The 23609-nt window shown below is 49.0% G+C and overlaps 9 protein-coding genes across 9 annotated transcripts; 5 read left to right on the top strand and 4 right to left on the bottom strand.

Moving 5' to 3' along the window:
* Positions 1 to 2724: 2724 nt before the first annotated feature.
* EDB91DRAFT_1127758 (uncharacterized protein) lies at positions 2725 to 3645 on the top strand. Its single transcript, XM_041318505.1, has 2 exons — positions 2725 to 2747; positions 2803 to 3645. The coding sequence occupies exon 2, from the start codon at positions 2867 to 2869 to the stop codon at positions 3305 to 3307; it is 441 nt and encodes a 146-aa protein (XP_041178170.1). The 5' UTR covers positions 2725 to 2747; positions 2803 to 2866; the 3' UTR covers positions 3308 to 3645.
* Positions 3646 to 3930: 285 nt separating this feature from the next.
* Positions 3931 to 7270, bottom strand: EDB91DRAFT_1127750 (carbamoyl-phosphate synthase L chain, ATP binding domain-containing protein). The gene is made up of 12 exons (XM_041318504.1): positions 6968 to 7270; positions 6860 to 6920; positions 6660 to 6810; positions 6558 to 6605; positions 6474 to 6487; positions 6314 to 6421; positions 6243 to 6265; positions 6106 to 6186; positions 5773 to 6041; positions 5576 to 5721; positions 4968 to 5529; positions 3931 to 4913 (listed from the first exon to the last, which is right to left on the bottom strand). Exons 1-12 carry the CDS (start codon positions 7185 to 7187, stop codon positions 4167 to 4169), a joined length of 2430 nt encoding a protein of 809 aa, XP_041178169.1. The 5' UTR covers positions 7188 to 7270; the 3' UTR covers positions 3931 to 4166.
* Positions 7271 to 7483: 213 nt separating this feature from the next.
* EDB91DRAFT_1051632 (uncharacterized protein) lies at positions 7484 to 8944 on the top strand (the record flags this gene model as incomplete). The annotated part of the gene is made up of 4 exons (XM_041313621.1): positions 7484 to 7631; positions 7688 to 7786; positions 7836 to 8372; positions 8424 to 8944. The coding sequence occupies 4 exons, from the start codon at positions 7484 to 7486 to the stop codon at positions 8942 to 8944; spliced, it is 1305 nt and encodes a 434-aa protein (XP_041178168.1).
* A 1510-nt stretch (positions 8945 to 10454) lies between these two features.
* EDB91DRAFT_1081359 (Endoribonuclease L-PSP/chorismate mutase-like protein) lies at positions 10455 to 10979 on the top strand (the record flags this gene model as incomplete). Its single annotated transcript, XM_041315372.1, has 3 exons — positions 10455 to 10688; positions 10763 to 10910; positions 10966 to 10979. The coding sequence occupies 3 exons, from the start codon at positions 10455 to 10457 to the stop codon at positions 10977 to 10979; spliced, it is 396 nt and encodes a 131-aa protein (XP_041178167.1).
* Positions 10980 to 11320: 341 nt separating this feature from the next.
* On the bottom strand, positions 11321 to 13686 carry EDB91DRAFT_1247537 (uncharacterized protein; the record flags this gene model as incomplete). The annotated part of the gene is made up of 7 exons (XM_041322825.1): positions 11321 to 11689; positions 11744 to 12060; positions 12123 to 12242; positions 12629 to 12754; positions 12813 to 12982; positions 13038 to 13298; positions 13355 to 13686. 7 exons carry the CDS (start codon positions 13684 to 13686, stop codon positions 11321 to 11323), a joined length of 1695 nt encoding a protein of 564 aa, XP_041178166.1.
* Positions 13687 to 14559: 873 nt separating this feature from the next.
* On the bottom strand, positions 14560 to 17344 carry EDB91DRAFT_294819 (uncharacterized protein). Its single transcript, XM_041326747.1, has 9 exons — positions 16873 to 17344; positions 16557 to 16817; positions 16332 to 16501; positions 16150 to 16275; positions 15808 to 16098; positions 15645 to 15761; positions 15269 to 15585; positions 15176 to 15214; positions 14560 to 15121 (listed from the first exon to the last, which is right to left on the bottom strand). The coding sequence occupies exons 1-9, from the start codon at positions 17286 to 17288 to the stop codon at positions 14732 to 14734; spliced, it is 2127 nt and encodes a 708-aa protein (XP_041178165.1). The 5' UTR covers positions 17289 to 17344; the 3' UTR covers positions 14560 to 14731.
* A 696-nt stretch (positions 17345 to 18040) lies between these two features.
* Positions 18041 to 20816, bottom strand: EDB91DRAFT_1127738 (uncharacterized protein). The gene is made up of 8 exons (XM_041318503.1): positions 20382 to 20816; positions 20211 to 20325; positions 19703 to 20163; positions 19467 to 19651; positions 18856 to 19405; positions 18672 to 18802; positions 18204 to 18597; positions 18041 to 18149 (listed from the first exon to the last, which is right to left on the bottom strand). Exons 1-7 carry the CDS (start codon positions 20707 to 20709, stop codon positions 18220 to 18222), a joined length of 2148 nt encoding a protein of 715 aa, XP_041178164.1. The 5' UTR covers positions 20710 to 20816; the 3' UTR covers positions 18041 to 18149; positions 18204 to 18219.
* A 26-nt stretch (positions 20817 to 20842) lies between these two features.
* On the top strand, positions 20843 to 23070 carry EDB91DRAFT_1127737 (uncharacterized protein). Its single transcript, XM_041318502.1, has 4 exons — positions 20843 to 21024; positions 21078 to 22330; positions 22380 to 22585; positions 22637 to 23070. The coding sequence occupies exons 2-4, from the start codon at positions 21206 to 21208 to the stop codon at positions 22788 to 22790; spliced, it is 1485 nt and encodes a 494-aa protein (XP_041178163.1). The 5' UTR covers positions 20843 to 21024; positions 21078 to 21205; the 3' UTR covers positions 22791 to 23070.
* On the top strand, positions 22961 to 23602 carry EDB91DRAFT_1236880 (uncharacterized protein; the record flags this gene model as incomplete). Its single annotated transcript, XM_041321517.1, has 2 exons — positions 22961 to 22988; positions 23154 to 23602. The coding sequence occupies 2 exons, from the start codon at positions 22961 to 22963 to the stop codon at positions 23600 to 23602; spliced, it is 477 nt and encodes a 158-aa protein (XP_041178162.1).
* Between the last annotated feature and the right edge of the window lie 7 nt (positions 23603 to 23609).

Here is a 23609-nt window from a genome sequence, read left to right as displayed (position 1 = left end):
TCGTGGATTGAATGGGCCAGCTACTACATCATGTACCTATTACAGTAGAGTACCGAAAAAAAAATTAAGCTAGTGAGATATCAACAAGACGTGAAAATACCTAGAGGCTGAGATTCAGACAGCTAGCGAGAATGAATCAAGGGTAGTTAGCAGCCACTGCAAGCGCATCCTTCGTGCCACTCCCGCACCCCTTCTGCAGATACTCGGAGAATATGTTGCGTCTCCAGCGTGCCTGCCAGCGCTCATGAAGGTCGCGGACTGCAAGAAATCTATTCAGCCCAGCAGCATACTCATCCCAGATTTCCGTAATCCGGGTGACAGGCTGGAAGGTGTAGGAAGGTAATCCTCGGATACCCACTCCCACCTATGCTTCTGCAGCTGCTCGATGCCAAAATGGTCCATCAGTGTGTCACGCTGCTGCTGACGAGCATCAAGGTCTGTAGCACCAGCGCTAGTAGCCACAGAATTTTGCAGGGGACGGAAGGCAGGTATGGCAGGAGGAGTTGGATCAGCCGTGTGCAGCATGGAGAGTGAAGAAAACAGGCCAGTCTGCAGAGCTGCAGATAGACTCGCTGTTGCCGTGGTTGATGATGCGAGGGGGGCAATGGGAGCCGTCAGATTCACGGAGCCTGCCACAGCAGGACTTAGTGCCACTGGGGTTAGAGGCTCAGCAGGTGGAGCACCTTTGGACCATCAGGTTTTTCTCTCCGTGAACAGAAAGATGAAATAACCACGGCGGCGGCAGCGTGAGGGACCGGACTCGTTTGCCATCTCGAGTCGTGAAACCTGCTCACAAAGCAGTGCAAGTTGTTCCGCATGCATGCAGTTGGCTTCGTCCTGTGCGAGGCGTGCGGACATGACAAATCCTACATGCTGTGGGAGGTGCTGCGGTGTAAGTTGCACCTCCTCGTCACCCTTGGCAAGCACAGCTGTTGAGTTTGCTGTAAATTCGTTGAACACCTTGCTTCGAAAGGGTGAAACCCCAAATATCGGGCATGTCGGGTCCTTTACGAACATTCCAGCAGCATCCTGTATGAGGACACGGCGCAACTACACAAGGAGACACAGGAAGCCCTTTAAGGCAATATCCCATCCTGCATGACCAAGTGCTGCCTCCCGCTGAGTATTCTCCAGGTGATACGCATAGTCAACCGTATAGTGCCCTATAGATGGCACTATTGCACTGCATCTAAAAAAGTCAAACTGGTCAAAACTTGTTTTCAACAGAAGGGCCTGTATGCAGCGCCTAAGTACCTCTCCACCAATGAGAGCGCACGCTTGTGGCTGAAGAAAGATTCAAATATGGACAAAGACTAGGCCGTCTCGTTCCCGCAAATTGTATCAAAGTCGACACGTATTATGAACTTCTTCAATTCATCTCACTACTGGGGCGGGAAACTCGATGGTGAAGCAAAGAAGCAGGGTATCAATCGGAAGATGAAACAAAACTGCGAGTCTCGATTTTATGCACTCGTGTTACAAAGCATGAGTGCCCTTGCCCACCGGTAGGCCAACCTTAAACTTCGATGGAGTACAGAAGGAGCATTCGAAGATGGGCAGGATGTAGATCGATCATATTAGGAGGTGGGAAATTAAAAGTTTGCCAAGTCGATGAGGACCCAGAACATAATATATTCGGGGGTCCTAGTTGATGTCATACAATACTCGACCATGTGTTGGCTTCTCAGCGCTCATTTTTGGTGGATGATCAAACTTTGGCGTGAAACGGGGGACCTATCTACTTCGAATCGCGCCCCGACTGGTTCCTCAATGAACTCCCAATATTACTCAGGATAACAGATTCATTTCCGTTCACTATACAACCGTCATCTACCGAGAGCTTTCACGCGCTGGAATTTCCCGCAAAAAGCTGAAGAAGATTGTGAAAGAAAGAAATGAAGCCAAACGGGCAGATTTGCACCAGGAGAATGGCACAATAATGGCCGGCTGCTTGCGAGGACGTCCTCGTTTCTTTGCAGGGCCTGTTTCGCAGCTGGTGATCATTAGTTAAAATGTTCTCCTTTTGGGAATCGTCGCTTATAAGATGATGTGCGCAATACTTCGATCGGGGTTATCGTTTGTTTTCAATTACAAGGGCTTCATCTGAGAGAGGCCTCACTTTACGTTCACAATTTGAAGCTTTCTCTATGATAGGGTTCCTCAACCTTAAGCGAGCGCTCTCATTGGTGGAGAGGACTCCCGGACAAACCTAAGTGCTGCTACGCGCTCGGCTGTGTACAGGCTCCGCTCAATGAGCACTCAATGAGCAGTTTGAACATTTAGATGTTGTTCCGATTCGACCGGATCCGATCCTCGAGGCCTCAAGGCCTCAGATATGGCCTCAAGCCACTGGTGGTTTCCGTCTCTAAGTGTTCGAATTGCTGTGCTTATACATGTGATACGGCAGTGTTATAGGCACACCGAACCGGCCAAGAGTGGGGCTCCAAAGCATGATGCATGATGTCTGGCTAGCCCAATGTTTTGTCACATTAACACGCTGGGGCATATATGAGATCTAGAGAGACCCATGTCTCCAAACATTCTTTACTCTATCGCTCTCACCCGGCTCTATAGTCCACGTACCCGACTCTATACCCACTTTCTACCCTCCCTACCCTCATCTACACCCGTCCTGCTCGACTTTACAACAATGCAGGACTTTTTACCCCTGGCTAACTTTACACCATCAACCCCACCTGAGTCACCTGATATCACCCCCATCCTACCCGATTCTACACCCACCCTGCCTGAATTTCTACATCAGGAAAATATTTTATTACCCAGGTGAGGGACCTCGCATGCATTTGACCTGTTATTCACGTTACATTCTCCCAGATGCTTTCTGCACGACTGTCCGTGTGGCCTTATGAGCCCTCGCGACGCCATTATCATAGATGTGGAGACAAGCACTGCTGTTAAAGCACGCTATTCCGCAGCAGATGCTATAGTCTATCGCTGTGCCTGGAACAACGAACATTCTCAAGCTTGCGGTATATTCATTGGGGGCACTCACAAAAATATTCTGTCCCATCTCCGGCGATGCCATGGCGTCGGGTTCAGTACTAGAGAAGACATCAATTGCTTGTGGGGTTCATGCTTGAGGGCAGAACATTTGAAGATAGGCAGCATTCCGAGGCACGTTGCTACACATCTCGGGATTCGGTCAAAATGTTCAGGATGCGGACGTGTCATGTCACGCGAAGATGCCGTTCAAGACCATATAAAAAAATCTCCTGGCTGTGTTGGAGCCATTGTCGAGATGGTTCCTGGTCCGGAAGCTCGACTGATTGTGTCAGCGCATCGGTAGCTTTATGGAAAGCAGCAACTTAACAACTTTTTTTATCTTGCGTCCTTGTCTGAACTTGAGACTCTCCAGATCTTCATATCATACGCGCTGCTTGATTACAATATAGCTACTTTCTGTTACTTTGTGAGTATCTCGCACGAAACGTCCATTTCTCTGCAAACGAATCAATGCCACATCTCAGACTACCTAATTTATTATGACGCATACTACTCTACTATGATGCACACTTTATGCAGCTCCCCCCCTTTCAAATGCCCAATATCTCTTGTTTTTGTATCTATACTCACTCGAGCCTCGTCATACTTCTTTTCATTGCTGTTCAATCACTTTCGCTGGACGTATTTCGGTCAATATTAAATAACATCTCTGTTGTCGCTACCCATAACAAGGCCTCAATTTTGATGTCGCTGAGTGAGTTTGAGATTGCTAAATATTTTTAATGCGTCGTTCTTCGTATTCCCTTGGGCGGAGGTGCCTTGGACGACTATCCGCCGGAGTCAATTGTACTGTACAAATTGTGGAGCTCCATCTCGCTGCGTTCGTAGGTGATCCCTTTTGGCTCCCATGCTTACAAATCGTGCCTCGTCTTTTCCGGATTGCGATGTCAAACGCGTATCCGAGAAGGCGGTTCATGTCGTATCGATTGTTTAATTTTTGTAACTTGCGTTATAAATGCAGTGGTATACTTGTGTTAGTCGGGGGCGGGGTCTGTTTCGATTTGAATCATTTGCGTAGTTTTGACCCGTACCGGTCCCGAGAGGTAATTTCATCACCGAAGCCTTGAAGGAGTAATGAAAGTCCATGTGAAAATAGCGTGCGCTTAATATCGACTAAAATACAAATCGAACGCAAACCACACCTACTGTTCCTCTTCCTTGTCCTTGATGTCAACCAACTCCTGCCCCTCCTCCACCATCTCCCCCTTCGCACATCCCACCGCACTAACAACACCCGCCACCTCAGCACGCAACACAGTTTCCGTTTTCATACTCTCCAACACCACCACCGGCTGACCCTTCTCAACGCGATCGCCGATGCTAACTTTCACCTCTACCACTAAACTCGGCATCGGGGCACGCAAGGCACCCTTGGATGCGGTAAGAGCATCCTGGCCAAGGGAGAGGAGGTATGCAGGAGGTGGGACAGCTAGCGTGGTCTTATTTCCTGACGCTGAAAACACGTGTAAGCGCTCCATAGAGTTTGTCGCACGTGACGCGGAGAGGGAAACAGGTGGGTGCTGTGACACAATCGTTATTTCTGTTGAAGCTCCGTTGAGCGTCGTACTCAATGTTGTAGGTGAAACCAGGCGTGCTGAGACACCTGTGAACGTCTTTGGTGTGTCAGAGTGAACAGCTATGTCGAAGTGGCCTGGAGAGATGGATTTCAGAGAAACCCGCGTAGGTTCTGCGGTTGCATCATCGAGCTGGATGGAGATGGTGCGTTCATAAATATCCCCGCCAAAGCGTCTTGAAGTCAGCGTTGTCCATGGTGTCGAAAGGCTTGTAGACTGGATCGGATGTTCTCGTAGTGCGACGAACAGCGCTGCTTGTGCCAGCAACTCAGCTGAGGGACTTTCGACAGCTGGGAACAGGTCTTCGTAGTGTTTCTATTCACAGGACAATACATAAACTTGGACAAGACAGCGAGAGAAAAGGCGAACCTTGATGAAACCGGTTTCAACCTCTCCATTAACAAATGCCTCATTTCCAGCGAGCATTCTCAGAAATTCGACGTTGGTCGAGACACCGACTACCTTATACCCTTCAAGTGCACGGCGAAGAGCACGAAGCGCGGAGGGTCTATCCCGCCCATGTACCACCAGCTTGGCAATCATCGGGTCATAGAACACACCAATTTGCGCCCCCTGTGTGAAACCTTGTTCCAAGCGCATTGACGGTGCCACATACGTTGAGGTATCAGGCGAGCGTTTCACCGAGTCCAATTCTGAACACGAATCGGTATTAGGGAGTGATGGGATTGGAGGAGCGAAGACATGGGTTGGCTTCGGGGTATCAAGGTACAAGAGTGGCCCAGAGTCTGGTAGGAAATCGTTTCGCGGGTTCTCGGCATATATCCGCGCCTCAAATGCATGCCCAACGAGAGGAATTTGTGCTTGAGAAAGCGGAAGAGGATTACCAGCTGCGACTTCCAGTTGCCACTCGACAAGGTCAAGGCCAGTGATCATCTCCGTGACGGGGTGCTCAACTTGCAGGCGGGTATTCCTGGAAATTTCGTGAGTGGTGTACCGTATAACTAGAAAGAACATACATTTCCATGAAGAAGAAATTCTCCGTATCGTTGTCGAAGATGAATTCGACAGTGCCAGCACCTACGTAATTCACGGCCTTTGCAGCAGCAACCGCTTTCGAGGATAAGTCTGCGCGAAGCTCAGGGCTCAAGCCAGGTGCTGGAGCCTACCAACGATTGTTGATCATACATTTTCCGTTCAAGTTTCTCGAACCTACCTCCTCGATAATCTTCTGGTTTCTTCTTTGCACAGAACAGTCTCTCTCCCATAGACTCACGGTATTCCCAAGCGTATCTGCAAATACCTGCACTTCGACATGTCTTGGACGCTCGATGTACTTCTCTACGAGAACATCTGCGTCACCGAAGCTTTTCAAGGATTCGCGCTGTGCGCTAGCAAGGGCATCCGTGAACTGCGATGGAGATGAAACGACGCGCATGCCCTTGCCACCGCCACCATGAATGGCTTTAATCAAGACTGGGTAACCTGTGTAACACAATGCGCTCAGCAAGGTGGCTTCGGGGAGGGCCTGAAAGAGGACGCTGCATACCGATCTTCTCAGCTTCTGCAAATAACAAGTCGGCGTCTTGGTTCGCGCCGTGATAACCTGGCACACAAGGAACACCAGCAGCTGCACAAAATTGTTGAGTGTCACGTTTGAGAAGCTCTATGGGCGAGGCATCGTACCAGACATGATGTTCTTAGATTCGCTGGAGGAAGCTTAGCTCTATATTGATATCGATGGTGCTTGAACCGACCTTTTCGAACCCATACTGACAATAGCGCTGGAGGGCGGTCCAATGAAAACAATGCCTTCTTCTGCCAGTCGCTCTGCAAATTTCGCATTCTCGCTCAAGAAACCATAGCTAACAAAAGTATCAGCATGTAGTATACGGATGCCGATATTAATCTACGCACCCCGGATGGACAGCCTGTGATTGGCACAATGCAAGCTCAAAGTCAAGCTCCGTCTCACATGACTGAACCTGAGACTGAACCGACCTGAGCTCCACTTCGATGACAAACTTCAATAATCTTATCCATGCGCAGCTAAGTGATCCGGCATCAACAAAGACTGTTGGATCAACGGAATCATAAACGAACATAGCTCTCAGCTGAAGGCGCAGGGCCGATGCAGTAGGCCTCGTCTGCTTCAAGGACATGCAGCGAGTTTGTATCAACTTCGCTGTATACTGCTACAGTCTTTATGCCGAGCTTCTTTGCAGTGCGAATCACACGGCACGCAATTTCACCCCTGAATTCAGGTCAGGCAAGTTAGACGAGAAGAAACACTGGGACGCCACCGGTTCGCAATCAGTATTTTGTCAAAGTGAGGCTTTCGTTCCGACGACAAGGTGGGAGTATCTGCATGTTCTTGAGCACATTTCACGCTGAGGGAGACTATCTCGTACTCGGAGTGGCGGTTGCAAATCTTCTCCGTACAACAGCAGGTTGTATCAACATCCTAGGTTGGCACCCCATGGATCCGACCACAGATGCCTTCGTTTGCAGTGTCCGTGCATATTTCGTGCTGCTGCTCACATCTGCAGCCAACAAAGTCCGCGGAATGTGATGAACATGGGTAGAAGAGCGGAGGAGAGAGGAGGCTGCTGTTCGATTTGTGGGTATCATTCCGCGCGTCGTCTCCAGCTCTTGAGACTTGAATGTAGATGCGAGAAGGGAAGCGGTTAAGTGAGTACTTAGTACCACCGGACCCGCTGAAGGTCCTTCCGCGAACCGGTCACGTGTGAAATTGTACAAGTGATTCTTAGAATCTTACCATCTCATCATCCCAGCAGATTATACCTTGCCAAGTCACAAAGTTTAAGGGGAAGGCGACTTTGATTTTCATGCTCGCTCGACTCGTTTGTTCATCCAGAGCACAATCAAAACTTCTGCAGCTTATACCGAGCTCTGCGTTTTTGACCATGTCTCGTCGCCCAATCTCAACATCCCCAACCCCTGGGCCTCACGACGACTCAAAACGACCACCGAAACGTCCACGAATAGATCATCTTACACCAGATTCCTTCAGGAATGGCGTGTTTCTCGCACCAATGGTTAGATCTGGTGCTTGTATGTACCAACTCTGTATTTGCAGTGATCCTAGTTTACGCAACGTTTAACAACAGTACCAACGCGATTAATGGCTCTCAAGCATGGCGCGACGCTAGTTTGGGGCCCTGAAATGGTAGACAAAGCCATATTACATGCAGAACGTGAGGTTGACCGTGAGTGTGACCTACCTCTCATTTCCATCGATCGACTGATTTTCTTTAGCTGTTACTGGTGTCATCTCATACAACGGCAAGTCTCGCGCCATGTTCACGACGCATCCTCTTGAGAAGCCCTACCTGGTATACCAAATCGGCTCCGCCGACCTCGAGCTAGCAGTACAGGCCGCCAAAACCGTTATGCAGGATGTTTCAGGCGTCGACCTCAACTGCGGGTGCCCGAAACCCTTCAGCACACACGCTGGCATGGGTGCGGCTCTGTTGACGAATCCGGACCTTCTTTGTGGAATATTGGAGGCTCTAAGGAGGGAGTTGCCGAAGGAAATCAGTGTGTCAGCGAAAATCAGACTGCTTGCAACTCAGGAAGACACGAAGAAGCTGGTAGAAAGGATTGCAAGGACAGGTGTGAATGCGATCACAGTACACTGTCGGACAAGAAACATGAGGCCGAGAGAGCGAGCGCTAGTCGAGAGGCTGAGAGAGATCGTTGAATTTGTGCATGAGCTGGGTCTAGACGTGGCGATAATACAAAATGGAGACTCTACAGGAAGGGAAGATGCAAAGCGCATTAGAGAGCTTACAGGTGCGTTTTATTGTGGAAGTTTTATTACGCATATTCTTATACATCGTTCAGGCGCAGACTCAGTCATGATTGCAACTGCGGCCGAGTCAAATCCATCGTGTTTCTCCGCGACACCCCTTCAAGATGTAGAGTCAACACTTATGCCTTCATATTTGCGCCTCTGCAAATACTTGGATAACCACTGGTCTTCTACAAAATTTTGTGTCACTCAATTCAAGGGTAAACGCTCAGAGCTGTCAAAGACGGATGCACACGAGCTGAAGTCGAGGATAGCGAAAGCCAAGGGATATGAAGACCTCGAGGATATCGTTGGGAGCTGGACGGGCGAGGAAGAATTCAAGGAAATCATGAGGGTTGTGGAGGCACGTCCACTGCGAACATCTGCAGAGGCAGAACAGGGAGAGGCAGCGGAGGAAAATATACCCCCACCGTGCGTAACACCTCCCGAACGCCCCAACCCCGAGCCGCCATCGTCTGGAGCACCGAAAATGGGTCTTAGAATGCCTCTGCCTGCAATCATAACAGGCAGTGACGCAGTCTCACCTACACCCACTCCTGGTGGTATGTGGTAAGGGTTGCTTTCATGTTGTGACATTCAACTATCTGATATTTTATAAGAATATAATTCATTGGCGTTTTGAAGCAGGCATCAGATGTAATGTACTGTAAAATGAGACCCGGTCGATATAATATATATTTTAGGGGTTAAGATATATTTGTTGGGTGCACGCTCCTCCACCCATCCAGAGTTATTCCCGAATCACATTGCATACCCGTCCGATTCCCCGCACTTCTATAAGCATTTCGGCGAGGGTTTTATCATCTGCGGCGAGCAGCTTTTCTGTTGAAAGCCTCTGCAAATCGCGCAGCAAGGTCTTTTACTGACGAGAAATTACAACTTAGACTTGCTCGATAGTTATTTCCAGCGAGATGGACGATGACACTGACCATACTCGGCTTTGCGTGTACTGAGACCAGCAGACTTGAGTGTTACGATATCAACTTGATAAGGGGCAGGGAAAAAAGATGTTGGAGATTTGGATGCACTTCAGAACAAAACCATCAACACCATGCGAGGACTGATGCGAGAAGGCGTAGAATGGCAAAGCATGCCCCTGACATATAATTCTGACTCACGAATAATCCGCTGGCTTTTCAGGTAAGGAGGAATCATACAACCGAACAAACCTATGATTGATTGATCGGGCTGCCCAACCATGAAATTTACTGGCCACTGCAAAATTGATGTTCAGTCTAACGTCCTCACTTGTGCAGGAGATAATTCTCACAGAATCGACTGTACCAGCGCCCTACGAGATACGTCAGCATTCCATTTCACGCAGTCAAAATACTGCGCTCACCGGAATGGATGTACCTGTTCAAGGAACTCAAAAGGCTTACATTTGAGCTTTGCGAATATATCTTCAAAGCGGTGATCGGCGCGAATGAGATGCACTTTAGCCTCCTCAAACAAGAATGTCAACACTGCAGGAACAAGGGTTTCCTCCTCTGGCACATTCTGCAAGGGCGGTGGGGGCAGTGATGTGGTTCGTCACTTGACCTTATTCACAAGCTTCGTGTATTCCGAGCAACACTACGGCACGAGGAATTGCAGAATGCAAAGCAGGCTACATTAGACAGATTCTGGAATTCCAAGTAGTAATACACAATGACCATTGACGATGTACTCGCCGAATACTTTTGCTACATTGACACCCCCAATATTGGTTGATCCCTCCGTGGGAATTATTTGATAATGTATATATCTCATATTGTATAGCGAATAGGCAGCTCCCGTCACTATACAGTACTATGAGATAGTGTACTGTAAGTACTGACTGCCGATCAACTTGCGATCGACGCAATCTTATCTTATCGTTCTTGGTTAGCGAAGTTGTGTTTTCTTGTTGTGAACGGTCGTTTTCGGGAGTATCGTAAACTATCGCGTGGTTCTATCGATTAATGCTGGGTGCGATCCGTCTATCAAGATCTTTCGTTCTCCGTCGAGGCTGCTGTAGGACAAACACTCTTCGTCTCCCCCAATACCCCGCTTTTGCACTCGACGTCAGAACAAAACGAGAAATGTCTACAATCACATCCGTTTCGACGTCGAACGCGCCGTCAGCTATCGGGCCCTATTCCCAAGCCATCAAGGCTGGCGGATTCGTGTTTGTTTCGGGTTGCATCCCCCTCGTACCTTCCACGATGCTCATCGTTGAAGGCGGTATCGAGGAGCAGACCAAGCAGGCCCTCACAAATCTTAAGGCTGTTCTTGAAGCCAGCTCCAGTTCAGTCGGCAAGGTCGTCAAGACTACGGTACGTGGACAGTCACATCTCCGAATCGAACTTATCTGACGCATCCGATGCGTGTATGATGATGCATTACATAGGTATTCCTGAAAAACATGGAGGACTTTGCCACTGTCAACAAGATTTACGAGGAGTTCTTCAGCGGCTCGGAACACAAGCCAGCACGCTCAGCTGTCGAAGTTGCTCGACTTCCCAAGGACGTTTTGTTCGAGATCGAGTGCATAGCAGGTCAGTCTGCGAAATGAGTTGAATGAGAATACGCCATTGAGTCATAGATTTGTAGTATCAGTGGCGTGATTCGCGGCTCGCGGACAACGAGGAGTACATATATCGATGCGTAGAAAGGAAGCTGGGATCATTATCGTCGGACGCACATGCAACAAAACCACTGCCACAATACATAGCTGCTCCGCATCTTTTGTTTTGAAAACCCAACTCATTTATCAAGTGTTCTCTTGGCCGCGCCTTCCGTAGACAGTATTCACAGTATTCTAGCTATAAATTGCTCGGTATCCTATGAACGTCTTCAAGTCCGCTATTTCAGATGAAACTGTAAGAGTTCGTTCTCCCCTGGGGTATACTCCTGGGGCAGCGGAGTTTTAGAAGCAAGCATCATGAGGTGGATGATATTGGTGGGGTCAAAGTTCTCCGAGTCTGCAAAGCACGTTGCAGGGTCGGTCCATCGCCTTATCTATGCTCTCGCTAAAGTCGAGAGACACATCTCCAGGCTTTTTCGGCTCTGCCGCAGGTTTGTAGACCGCAGCAGCGCAGGTGAGAATCACCACGACCGCCAGAGGCACAAGGAGGAAAAGGTACGTCGTCCGTTTGTATTCGTATCCCATTGACTGTACGTGAACTATTCCAGTGTACTGCATCATGGTGGTGTTGCTCATCTGCTGGAGATTAAGTTGCCAGGACTGATAATCAAACATGTAGTCGACTGTTGAACGACAAAAGTGGAAACTTGCCGTTCCAAGTAATTCGATGGCCCCTCTCAGGTAGTTTTCCTACTTCGTGTCAGCGATGACAGTTCCTACACCGATGTATGCCAAAACACTTACCAACGTGAAGTTCAATAAAGCACTGTCCGGTATAGGAAAACCGTCATAAGCATAAGTGGCCATTTGAATACCAGCTGCCATGGAATTTCCAGAAATACTCTGCGTATCAAACGTCATCAACCAGATGAGGTCTGAAATTTGGTCTATAAAGACGGCTTGTTGGCCTTCTGGGTCCAACGGCTCATAATTCGTGGTTTCGTTGATGTTCACGGTAGTCCCATCAAAGTCGATCTTAACGGATGTAATACGAGGAGAAACTTCACAAATCGTGGGTGTGATGAAGGAGTACGAAGGGTCAAAGCCTTGCATAAGAACAACTACTCAAATTCCATGATCAGATTTTCGATCACATGTTTCAAATGAAATGACGATTACTCACGGAAAGACTGGTTTGTCGCCTTCTCGAAGTCCTGGTATTTGCAGATTGAGCCAATTAAGACACCGTCGCCCAGAGCCGAATCATTCAGATCAACCATTGCCAGGATATCGATGGTGTCTGCTGGAGAATTGACAACAAATTCCACTCGTGGTGAGTCCACTCACAAGCAACTGAATCGCTTGAACAATTTGTGATCGTCAACCATCTCTGTATAGCATAGTCCACTGTGACGACCCCATTGGGCCCAGCGATCGACGTTCCCAATGATGCACTGCCATATAAACCCACAGATGGATACACATCGGTTGCATTGATGAATGACTGCTGTCGACAATGGACTTCCGCACTAAGGCCTTGTTGGAACGTTGTATAGCTTTGAGTCCATTCTGCATATTCGGATGGGATGCTTAAACCGGCATATTTGCGTTATTGACGAGTAATTCATGAACACACCCCCTAAGCCTCGTGTCACACAGTGGCCATACGCATACAAGATGATCACCTACCTGTTGAACCATTATACAATGCATCCGGCAAGGGGATGTAGTACGGTGAGCCAAACTTAGTCACGACTGCCGCAGTTCCGGCTTGAGTATACTGAGACACCTTCTGAAGACCGTAACCCTGCAGGCCTGCCAGTACAAATGTTGTTTAATTTTATTGTGATTGCTGAGTGGAGAGAGATATCACCTCTTGTTGCGTTCATGTAGGTAACAAGTGGTGAACTCTCGCTAGGATATGGAGCAACATACCCATTCCAACTAGCTTGAAGTTGTGCGGCAGCAGCGGAGTAGTCCATTTGTGTACCCGTGAAATCAAACTGGAGATCCACAGGCGTCGGGGTCAAAAAACTAACCCAACTACCAGGATTGCAGATTAGTAATGAGAAGTATACGAAAAACTATCATGAATTACCTTGGCGTGAGCGGTCCGCATAATATGGCGTACATCAATGTATATTTCAGCCACCTCCAGTACAGCCTGTCGCTGGGTCCGATATTCTCCCCATTGCTCATGCATGCTAGGGATTTTATTAGGGCCCAGAAGATCTTGAGCCCACGTACACCGAGGAGTGTTTGTCTTGTCATTAAGGAAAGACTTCCTCGCAAAGTTTGCAATGACAGGGGTCGAGACATTCGTGCTATCAGTGCTTTTTGAAGTACACGACTGAGAAGACTGAAACAATGTATGAATATTTCTGAAACTTGGATTATGATGAAAGGAAAACGTACGCTGTGTTCAGGAAAGACATAACTGTCGCAACAAGTGTTACCACGTAGTACGCTATGCGTGGGTTATTTATTGCAGCTTCTGCAACACCACTGGGCAGGCTGATGGGGCCCCTGGTGCGAACATAGATCGCAAACCACAAAGCAATGATGAAGATAGCAACTTGAATGAAGACATGACATGCCAGCAGGCCGTCGCAAAGATTGCGAATTGCGCAGTAACGTCCCTTGGAGTCGGGGCATTTCTCGGAGTCAAAATGTTTCTCGGAGTCGAGGCGCCTCCATGCGCCTCTGCGTGTACGAGAGAAAGAGAAGGGATTCTGCCATGCAGCCATTGGTGATGACTCGTCGTAGTGGAATGAGCCAAGTTGAATGCGATTGTGGCAGCAGGCTCAGAACAAAGTTTAAATATGTATAGTGTGCCATGGCGTCCTATCCTGTCCACCATCTGTATCCGATTTAAATAGATTCGGAAAGATCCAGCTGAAATGCATCTGTAATACACAGGGCATCTAGCGTGAAGCTGAAATTGCGTGCTTAATGGCGTTGTGTACCAATGGGCATCTGATGTGCGCTGCCTCAGTGGAAAACAGAGAATCAAGACATTCACTGTCTTCCTGTGGAACTGTGAGCTGTCTGTGGCGGCTGCTGTATCACTCACGTAACCCTGGTTTGCAGACGCCCTCAGGGGTTGCTCCAAACTCAAATTGTTTGTAGTTATGTTCGGATGTGTGAAACGGGGTGGGGTGGATATAAGCCAGAAACGTGAGGGGATTATCGGAGAGAAGTAAAGCCTGCAACATTCCGCTTTGATGTCTACATTTGGAGACATGTTGCAACTTGTGGCGTCACTAGTTGAGAAACCACCAGACTTTCGGAATGATGGATGAGTGGCTCCATGATGGGCGCTGTGTACGAGGCTCGATGGAAGGCAATCGGGATCAATCGCCAAGTCTTATACTCCCTTGCCGGTGTCCATGCTGAAGCCCGCTGGGGTAAGGCGTAGGCGATCACTATATTGGATGACTTTCCGTATAGTAGGCTCTGATTAGAATATCATATCATAAATTTGACCGTATTAGGCAGGTGTGCCGCGATGCCGCTGTTCATTAATCATTTCCAGTCAATTTGCAAACATTGTGTAGGTGGCCTTTCTGCATGTACAGTGCACGTGAACCCGGCTCAAGCGCTCCGGAGAAGGATTGTGTGAGAAGGATGCTGAAGCTGTCTGAATTGTACAACGTGTGCAGGTGCTAATAGTAAGTATGTGTCCATGTGTGCTAAGACCCTGAAACCCCTGATGGCACACTAGCTGTGCCCCCTCCCGGCGCAACAGCATCTAGCTACAATGTTATAAATTACTCGGTATCTATAACTCGACTAATCCAATGCAAATTGAAAGAGTTCATTCTGCCCTGCTTCATTTTCCAGACGAGCCCTCGAAGCAAGCATCATGAGGTGGATGATATTGATGGGGTCAAAGTCCTCTGAGTCTGCGAAGCTACTGCGCGGTGCATGGTTGAGCGGGCCGTACATGTTGTCCTGTATGCTCCCGACTTCGACGAGAGACACATATCCAGGCTTTTTCGGTTTTGCTGCGGGCGTGTAGACCGCAGCAGCGCAGGTGAGAAATACCACCATAGCCAGAGGCACAAGGAGCAAAAGAAATGTTAACCGTTGGTATTCATATCCCAATGACTTCACATGCACTATTCCGGTGTACTGCGTCATAGAGGTGTTGTTCATGTGCTGGAGATCCATTCGCCAGAACTGGATAATCAAGAGCGTATAGTCAACTATTAAATGAAAACGGTGGTAACTTACCGTGCCTAGGAATTCGATAGCCCCTCTCAGGTAGTTTTCCTACTTCGTGTTAGCGATGACAGTTCTTACTCCGGTGTATACCTGAACACTCACCAACACGAAGTTCAACAAAACACTGTCCAACGTGAGAGAACCGTCATGGGCATAACCGACCATTTGAATACCAGCTGCCATGGAATTTCCAGCAAGACTTTGCGTAACAAACATCATCTCCCAGATGAGGTCTGAGATCTGGTCTATATAGGCGGCTTGTTGACCTTCTGGGTCCAACGACTCAGAATTCGTGGTATTGTGGATGTTCACGGTAGTCCCGTCAAAGTCGACCTCAACGGATGTAATACGAGGAGAAACTTCACAAATCGTGGGTGTGATGAAGGAGTACGAAGGGTCAAAGCCTTGCATAAGAACAACTGCTCAATTTCATGATCAAAACTTTTTATCACCTGGTTCATAATAACGATTAACTTACGGAAAGATTGGTTGGTCGCCTTTTCGAAGTCCTGGTATTTGCAGACCGAGCCTATTAAAACACCGTCGCCCAGAGACGAACCATTTGGATCAACCATTTCCAGGATATCGCTAGTGTCTGCTGGAGAGTTGGAATGAATTACCCTCGCAGTAAGTCCACTCACAAGCTACCGAATCACTTGAACAATTCGTAATCATTAACCATCTCTTTATACTATAGTCCGCTGGGACGACCCCATTGGGCCCAGCAATTGATGTTCCCGATGATGCACTGTCATATAAACTCACAGATGGATACACACCAACCGCATTGATGAATGACTGCTGTCGACATCGGACTTCCGCACTAAAGCCCTGCTGGACCGTCGTATAGCGTGGAGTCCATCCTGTATATTCGGACGGGATGCTTGGACGGGCATCTTGCCCCGTCATTAAGGCATTTGTGAATATACCCCCTAAAACTCTTGTCACATAGTGGCCTTAGGCATACATGATGATGACCATACCTGTTGAACCATTATACAATGCACCGTAAAAGGGGATGTAGTACGGTGAACCCAGTTCATTCGCGGCTGCCGCATTTCCGGCTTGGGTAAACAGGGTCGCATCCCTAAGACCGTAACCTTGCATGCCTACCGGTGTAAATGCCATTAAGATTTTGTGACTGTTGAGTGAAGAGATATATCACCTCTCGTTGCGTTCATGTAAGTAACAAGGGGGGAAGTATCACTAGGATACGGAGCAACGTATCCGTTCCACCTAGCTTGGAGTTGTGCGGGGGCGGCGACGTAATCGACCTCTGGACCCCCAAATTTAAACTGGAGTTCCACAGGTGTTGGGGTCAAAAAACTAGTCCAACTACCAAGATTGCGCATTAGTAATGAAAAGGATACGAAGACCCATTATAAATTACCTCGACGTGAGCGGTCCGCATAACATGGCGTACATCAATGTATATTTCAGCCATCTCCAGTACAGCCTGTCGCTGGGTCCGATATTCTCCCCATGGCTCATGCATGCCAGCGATTTTATCCAGGCCCAGGCGATCTTGAGCCCTCGTACACCGAGGAGTGTTTGTCCTGTTACTAATGAAAAACCTCCTCGCAAAGCTTGCAATGACAGGGGCTGGGTCATTCGTGCTGTTAGTGCTATTTGAAGTACACTACTGAGAAGGCTGCGGCAATGCATGAATTCTTGTGAAATTTAAATCATGACGAAAGGAAACGCACACCATGTTCAGGAAAGAAATAACTGTCGCAATAAGTGTTACCCCATAACTCGTGATGCGTGGGTATTTCATTGCCACGTCTGCAACACCACTGGGCAGGGTAATAGGGCCTCTGGTACGAACAAGTATCGCAAACCACGAAGCAGCGGCGAAGATAGCAAGTTGAAGGAAGACATAAAATGCCAGAGTGCCATTACGGAAAAGATTCAGAATTGCAAAGTGGTGATTCCCGAAGTCTAGGGGCTTCTCGCGCCTCCATTCGCCTCTGTGCATATGAGGATTCTGCCATGCAGACATTGGAGATGAGTCGTCGTAGTGGAAAGAGCGCAAGTTGAATGGGATCCCAGGCAGGTCAGGTGGCAGCAGGTTCAAAACAAAGCTTAAATCTGCATAGTGTGCCAAGTTGCTCAGCCGCATTCTGTCCTGTCACATGCATCTATGCATGAACGGAAAGATCCAGCTGAACAGCGTGCCGCATTTGTAAGTGATACACAAGAGATATGACGTGAAACCTCGCCTGAAATCGCGTGCTTAGTGCGGGAGCCCAGGGGAGCCCAGCAAGGGCATGTTCTTGGCGTGTGCGGCGATGGACATTTGATGTGCGCTACCTCAGCGGAATGTATTTCAAGTTTATACACGTATAAATCAAGGCACTCACTATCTTCCAGTGGAATTGTGAACTGCCTGTCGCCGCGGCTGTATCACTAACGTAACCTTCACCGGTTTGCAGATGCCCTTGGGGGTTGCTCCAAATACAAATTGTTAGTAGTAGTGTTCGAATGTGTGTTCTTCGAGCATTTATTGCAGCACAGCAAGAGACAGGATGGGGTAGACGCGAGCCAGTAAAGAAAGAAAAAGTGGAGAAAAGTAAATCTCCAAAATTCCGCTATCATGCTGTACGATTAGCTTGCAGGTGAGGAACGTGTCGTAACCTAATGTCCCCGGTCCAGAAGCCACCAAACTCTTCGAATGATGGATGAGCGGCTACATGATAGGTGCTGTGTATAAGGGTCCTCGGACCCTGAGGGAAGGTAATCAGGGTCAATTGCCAAGTCTCTCTTGGAGCTGCATCACGTAAATCCTCCCTTGTCGGGGTCCATATTGAAGCCCACTGAGACATCTGAAGGGGTAAGGGGTAGGCGATCACTATATTGCCACTCGACTTGGGTCGTGCGCTTTGATTTAGCCCCAGTGCTAACCAGAGTCAGAGCGCTGGAGGGTGCAATCACATACCTCGGTACTTGTCATTGTCAGGCGGTGGAATGTATACCACAAGTCCTTGGTGAGTTCGGCCAATATAATTGAACCTCGAAGAAGAGAGACAAAACCAACAATGTAAAATATCCGGTCAAAACATCCCCTCCCTTTGCGGAATAGCAACTGGAGGTCTATTAGTGCTCCCAGGTCGATTTGACGAGCGTGGCGGAGGGGCTGGACTATCCCGCGAAGATCTTGGCGGACGATCGGAGTCATGTAATTGTATGACTGGACGCACAGGCATCGGAGAGCGTGTGGTAGAGCGGGCGGGCGAGATAGGCACCGAGGGAATCGAAAGCATGGGAGCTGAGGAAGACACAAAGGATGATGTAGATTGGGGTGTCTGCGAGCGTGAGAAGGAGGGCGCATGGAAGGTAGCAGAAACAACGCAGGTATCACTGGTCTGGGGATTTTGAACAAGGAGCTCGTCGAGGAGAAAGCGGAAGTCGAGTCCGAATTCTTGTAGGAGCTAACAGGAGTGAGAAGCCGAGACAAGGAAACTAGTGAGAATAAATGATTGGCGAAGAGAGATCGTGGACGAACCTTGCGACTCTGACTGTGCGAGATTTTGAGTGCTTCTTTGACAGTCTGCGGTTCAGCATCGGAACTATAGACTTGCTTCCTGAACCTTTCGGCATACAATTCGATCTGTTTTTTGGCCCAGTCGATGAAGGCTTGACACCTATAAGTCAATAGGATCTCATGCAGAAGGCAAGACGGCACTAACTGCTGGTCATCTCGTGCTCTACAAAACCCGCGAGGAACCAATCCGCTGTATGCTTGATCCCTGTAAACATTACCACCGCTAAATCGTGCACATACATCCCGACATGACCTTCAAATTTGATGGCCCTGACATATCGGTTCATTGCTTCCGCTCGTGCATATAAAAACGTCGACCTCGCTGCTGGACCTTGTCCAAGCTTCAACAAGTACCCGATGAGGCTTACTGCAGTATTCTTGCGGTTCCCAGGTGCACTGAGTGCATCGAGTAATGCTGAGATGAGACCCGCCGTGAGAGGAGTAAGCTTGGCGCTCAATAACGGCATGGAAGATACTTTAACTCGACCTTCCTCCACTAGCTCAACGGCCCGTTCCCAGGATCGCAGAGCAATGGCGACTGTGAGATCGTCAGAAAAATCACTGATAAAACGTGCATCGCGCTCGGTCTTGTCCCGTGCGCTAGTGTCCCCTTCAACGCCTGCCTTACGAGCAAGCTCAGCCATCCAGTCAGGAAGGGACGGCATCGCATCAGGATGCAATGTCATGGAGGAACGCTAGATAAGAATAACATGTGAGATGAACGAAATATGAAGCGATTAAGGTATAAAGGCTGACATCTGCACCAGTCCACATGCTCTTGCGTCGCTCATGCTCGCCTTCACGCTCCCTGCGTTTGCGGATTGCGAGTTCTTCGGCGACTTGGCGGAATTGTCCCAGAAGATTCTTCTTATCAGAAGCTGCCTCCGTTCTGTAAACGTATGTCTCCTTTTGATAACGAATTTTAAAGACATTCGTCATAGCTGCCAGGTTGATCAGACAATCGTACGCATTCAACAATACGATCCACTTACTTGCTGTATCCTTCGTATCTAACACCAGCATCTCATTCAAAGGCCAACATCTCTCTGCCACCAGCCGTCCCCCTTCTCCATTGTTCCTCCTTCTCCTCTTCGCAACGAGCACAGAATCATCTAGCACAACGAACTTGACAGTGTTATTAACCTTGTAGGTTGCCGCATTGAGAGCAAATATCCCGTCCATGTCGTAAACCACATGTCTACCTGGGGTTGTTGGAGCAAATTTGGTGGAGCCCTCGATTTGCGTGTGTAGTGTCTGCATCTGATTTGCGTAGAGCACGCGAAGGTCCGCAATCGACGAACGGACGTTGCGCCGCCGCTCTGCAGCAGAGGCAGATTCGTCGATGTGTAAAAGGCTCGGCATCGACTTCCATTCAGAAAGACTTTCCTTGAGTTCGAGAACTTCGTTCTCAAGGACAGAAATTTCTTTAGAGATCAGGACGAATTCAGCATAACTGTATTGAGGTTAGCAGGGTCAACGGGGTAGAATATTAAGAGATACTTTTTAAACACATTCCGCTGTAGTTCAACAGCGGTATCATCCTTAGACGATCTGAGTGAGGACTGGAGAGACCTGAGCTCCGCTTCGGTTGAGTTAGCCAATTTGGCCTTCAAGTCTGTATGACGTGTCGAACGCGTCAGAACACCCAGACTGCACATGCACGGTACCCACAAGAGTCGGGATCGAAATCTTCCTTGTCCAGTAACCTCTGATCGATAGCCTTCTGGTCTTCTCTGATACTGGCACTTTCCAAGACAATCTCATCTGGGTCTCTCGCAGTGCCTGGTCGCAGCCCGATGGGAACGCTTGGCACGTCCGGAACAGAAGCTTCAGTGGGGGCAGATATCTCTGCATAGCGCAGGGACATGCGCTTCTTTATCTTGTCATCGACGGTAGACTTGCGGACATTCTTATTGATGGGTTTCTTCTCGAGTTTAGAGGCTTGGCGTTTGACGACGGCGCGCGTGTCAGAGGGCCTTCGTGTGCGCAAAGACTGCATGATGAATAAAAACCCTCAATAAAAGTCGTATACTGTTTGAGCTGGTCGCCGAGAACGACCGCAGCTGTCGAAGAGCAGAGCTGACACCGCATTGGACATCATGTGAGCCGGCACAGTAGCACCGCCGGTAATAGTTCATTTCCTCAACCTCTTTATCCACCGCAAAGCCTTGCAGCTGCCTTGAGGCCACTCCTTACTGGCGATCGACTTCGTCGACGTCAGCGACTACATTGACGACGATCTAGTTAATAATTAGCTCGACACCGACTTCAACGACGACCGTGTGCAGTGTTATTGGCCACTGTCAGCCACACTGTACGTCAATCCGTGTCTTCACCTTGTACCATAATTAACTAGTGTGTTACTAGTACAACGAAATAACTTCTTTTCACCCAGTGATAGTGGGTCCTAAAAGCTTCACAGGACAGCCCAAACATCATTCCTGCCAATTAAACAGTTCGATCTATCAGCTCATCTCTTGGCATCCTGCTAAGTGATGTACGCCCACGCCCAGTCGCGACCCAACTCGTTCTATGCTGTGGATGATGGCGCAGTCCAACCAGATTATCCCCCAGAGCCAACCCGCCGTCCTCGCCAGTCCCGTTCACAAGGCCCCCAAAATCAATACCAGTCCCCACAACAGCCCATAGATCCAGATTATGACCCCGACGATGACCAACCCTTGGGACTCGCCGGTCAACCATTAGATGCTGCGGATGAGTTTTATGGAGCCCATCAGAATGGCAGCACCCCCTTTCCACCCCAACAGTCTCATTCTCAATCACCATTGTCCCAGGGTCCCCTTCTAGATCACTCTCACCTCCGCCCGGGAAACCAAGCCTCCCTCCTTTCTTATGAGCGTACCCTCGAGTTATATCGCGCAAATGCAAAGAAAACACAGGATCCAGACATCCAGTTCGAGTTTGCAGTATTCATGATCGACGCCTCTAAATCTTTTCCCATCCCCTCCCCCACCCCCGGCAATGTCATGGAGATCGAAAAGGCAATTGAGAAGCGTGACAATCTCGTGCATGAAGCCACTGGTCTACTCAAACGTCTTGCCGACCGGGGACACCCAGCATCGCAATACTTCCTTGCAGACTGCTACGCCAATGGTCTAGGCACTTACAAGAGCAGGCAAGACTTCGACCGGGCGTACCCACTATTTGTGCTCGCAGCAAAGCACGGGCATCCAGATGCTGCATACCGTGCAGGAACTTGCTGCGAGAATGGATGGGGCTGCAGGCGCGAATCTGCCAAAGCTCTCCAATTCTTCCGTAAAGCTGGCGCAGCGCTCCACCCCGGTGCCATGTACCGGCTCGGTATAGCTGAACTTAATGGCGAGCTCGGACTCTCAAAACGGCCGCGCGAGGGCGTCAAATGGCTGAAACGCTCCGCGGAGCACGCCACGGCTGAGTTCCCGCATGCCCTTCATGAACTTGCCCTACTGCACGAACGGGGTATAGACAACGTCGTATTTGTTGACGTGGAGTATACCGTGGAACTACTCGCCCAGGCGGCCGAGCTTGGGTATGCACCCAGTGCTTACCGGTTGGGGGAATGCTATGAGTATGGGAAATTGGGTTGTCCCCAGGATCCCGCCTTGTCAATTCATTATTATGTGAGTCCACCTACCGAATTGCGGGCCGAAGCTAATCATATCTGTGCAGAACATTGCAGCGCAGCAGAGTCATCGTGACGCATGCTTCGCGCTCACGGCCTGGTACCTAGTCGGCTCACCCGGTGTACTGCCTCAGTCTGATACTGAAGCATATCTCTGGGCACGCAAAGCAGCTGATGCTGGGCTTGCAAAGGCGATGTACGCTGTCGGGTACTTCCTGGAGGTAGGAATTGGTACGGCACCAGACGCGCAAGAGTGAGTAGTTTTGTCTCGGTCCCAAAGTTGATTGCTGATGTACATGCGCAGTGCGATGACGTATTTCAAGAAAGCGGCAGAACTGGGTGATAAACGCGCGCAACAACGGCTCAAGGGCCCACCCATCGGACAACAAGGCGGGGCCATGCGAGACGTATCTGATGCCAAGAACGCAGCCGCCAACAAGGACTGCATAATCATGTAGACTCGCCTTATCCACTTACAGCCTGTTTATGTCGCGGGGAATCTGCTTAATTGTCGATGTGTACACAGACGATGGACTCGGATTATACTGGACTGTTCGTTACATTTCATATTGCCCCATTTTCTACGTTCATCTCATCTACTACGCCATTTACCCTACTTTCATTAACCATGGCACATCCCTGCGTTCATTTCGTCTGTGGGATCTCCCATTTTCCTGACTTGCATACATAGATACCCGTATGGTAGCGAATGAAATCTGAAAGGTGGTAATACTTACTACCTTGGATAGACCCCTTGGACCGAGTCACCCCAAAGTATTGTCACAAACCACCACCTTCAAACAAGCTGGATCCCAACGTAGATTTCTACCACCTCCTTGGCATAACATACGATGCCCCGCTCAGCACAATAAAAGCAGCGTACCACAAAGCTCTTCTTGCCTCGCATCCAGACAAACGATCATCTTCGTCCGCTGCACCACGCGTAGATGTCGACATCGCACTCCTCAAAGAAGCGTATACAACCTTGTCAAACGTATCGTCCCGTATAGCCTATGATAGTATCCTTCGAAACGCTCGAGTAAAGATATCCACTGGACCGCGTCCTGCGCAGGTCATCTCGCTAGAAGATTTTGAGGAGGCAGAGGAGGGTGTTTGGACACATGCTTGTAGATGTGGTGGGGCATATAAGATCGCTGAGGAAGACATGGATGCAGGAAGACATCTGGTCGGTTGTGAGAGTTGTTCTGAGGTTGTATGGATAGGATATGAGCTCATTGACGACGAGCATCACGATGCGGGTGGTAATTGATCATGAA

This window comes from Suillus paluster (genome assembly GCF_016628075.1).
Source record: "Suillus paluster strain FC165 chromosome Unknown EDB91scaffold_20, whole genome shotgun sequence".
Classification (NCBI taxonomy): domain Eukaryota; kingdom Fungi; phylum Basidiomycota; class Agaricomycetes; order Boletales; family Suillaceae; genus Suillus; species Suillus paluster.
Note: the sequence above shows the minus strand (reverse complement) of the source record. Positions and strands in the feature narration are given on the sequence as shown.

Bases quoted from the DNA above. Each gene is read 5' to 3' on its own strand.
- EDB91DRAFT_294819 (XM_041326747.1), bottom strand. From the start codon at position 17,288: ATGCGGCTGAGCAACTTGGCACACTATGCAGATTTAAGCTTTGTTTTG. The intron at 16,818-16,872 runs GTGCGTTTCCTT...GCATTGCCGCAG, and splicing joins ATTTCTTTCCTGAACATGGT to CCTTCTCAGTAGTGTACTTC. The intron at 16,502-16,556 runs GTAATTTATAAT...CAATCTTGGTAG, and splicing joins TGCGGACCGCTCACGTCGAG to TTGGACTAGTTTTTTGACCC.
- EDB91DRAFT_1127738 (XM_041318503.1), bottom strand. From the start codon at position 20,709: ATGCAGTCTTTGCGCACACGAAGGCCCTCTGACACGCGCGCCGTCGTC. The intron at 19,652-19,702 runs GTAAGTGGATCG...TCAACCTGGCAG, and splicing joins AGATACGAAGGATACAGCAA to CTATGACGAATGTCTTTAAA. The intron at 18,598-18,671 runs GTTCGTCCACGA...CACTCCTGTTAG, and splicing joins CGCACAGTCAGAGTCGCAAG to CTCCTACAAGAATTCGGACT.
- EDB91DRAFT_1127750 (XM_041318504.1), bottom strand. From the start codon at position 7,187: ATGATACCCACAAATCGAACAGCAGCCTCCTCTCTCCTCCGCTCTTCT. The intron at 6,811-6,859 runs GTGGCGTCCCAG...ACCTGAATTCAG, and splicing joins AAAATACTGATTGCGAACCG to GGGTGAAATTGCGTGCCGTG. The intron at 6,606-6,659 runs GTTCGTTTATGA...CGGATCACTTAG, and splicing joins CGCCTTCAGCTGAGAGCTAT to CTGCGCATGGATAAGATTAT.
- EDB91DRAFT_1127758 (XM_041318505.1), top strand. From the start codon at position 2,867: ATGAGCCCTCGCGACGCCATTATCATAGATGTGGAGACAAGCACTGCT.
- EDB91DRAFT_1127737 (XM_041318502.1), top strand. From the start codon at position 21,206: ATGTACGCCCACGCCCAGTCGCGACCCAACTCGTTCTATGCTGTGGAT. The intron at 22,331-22,379 runs GTGAGTCCACCT...ATATCTGTGCAG, and splicing joins CCTTGTCAATTCATTATTAT to AACATTGCAGCGCAGCAGAG. The intron at 22,586-22,636 runs GTGAGTAGTTTT...GTACATGCGCAG, and splicing joins ACGGCACCAGACGCGCAAGA to TGCGATGACGTATTTCAAGA.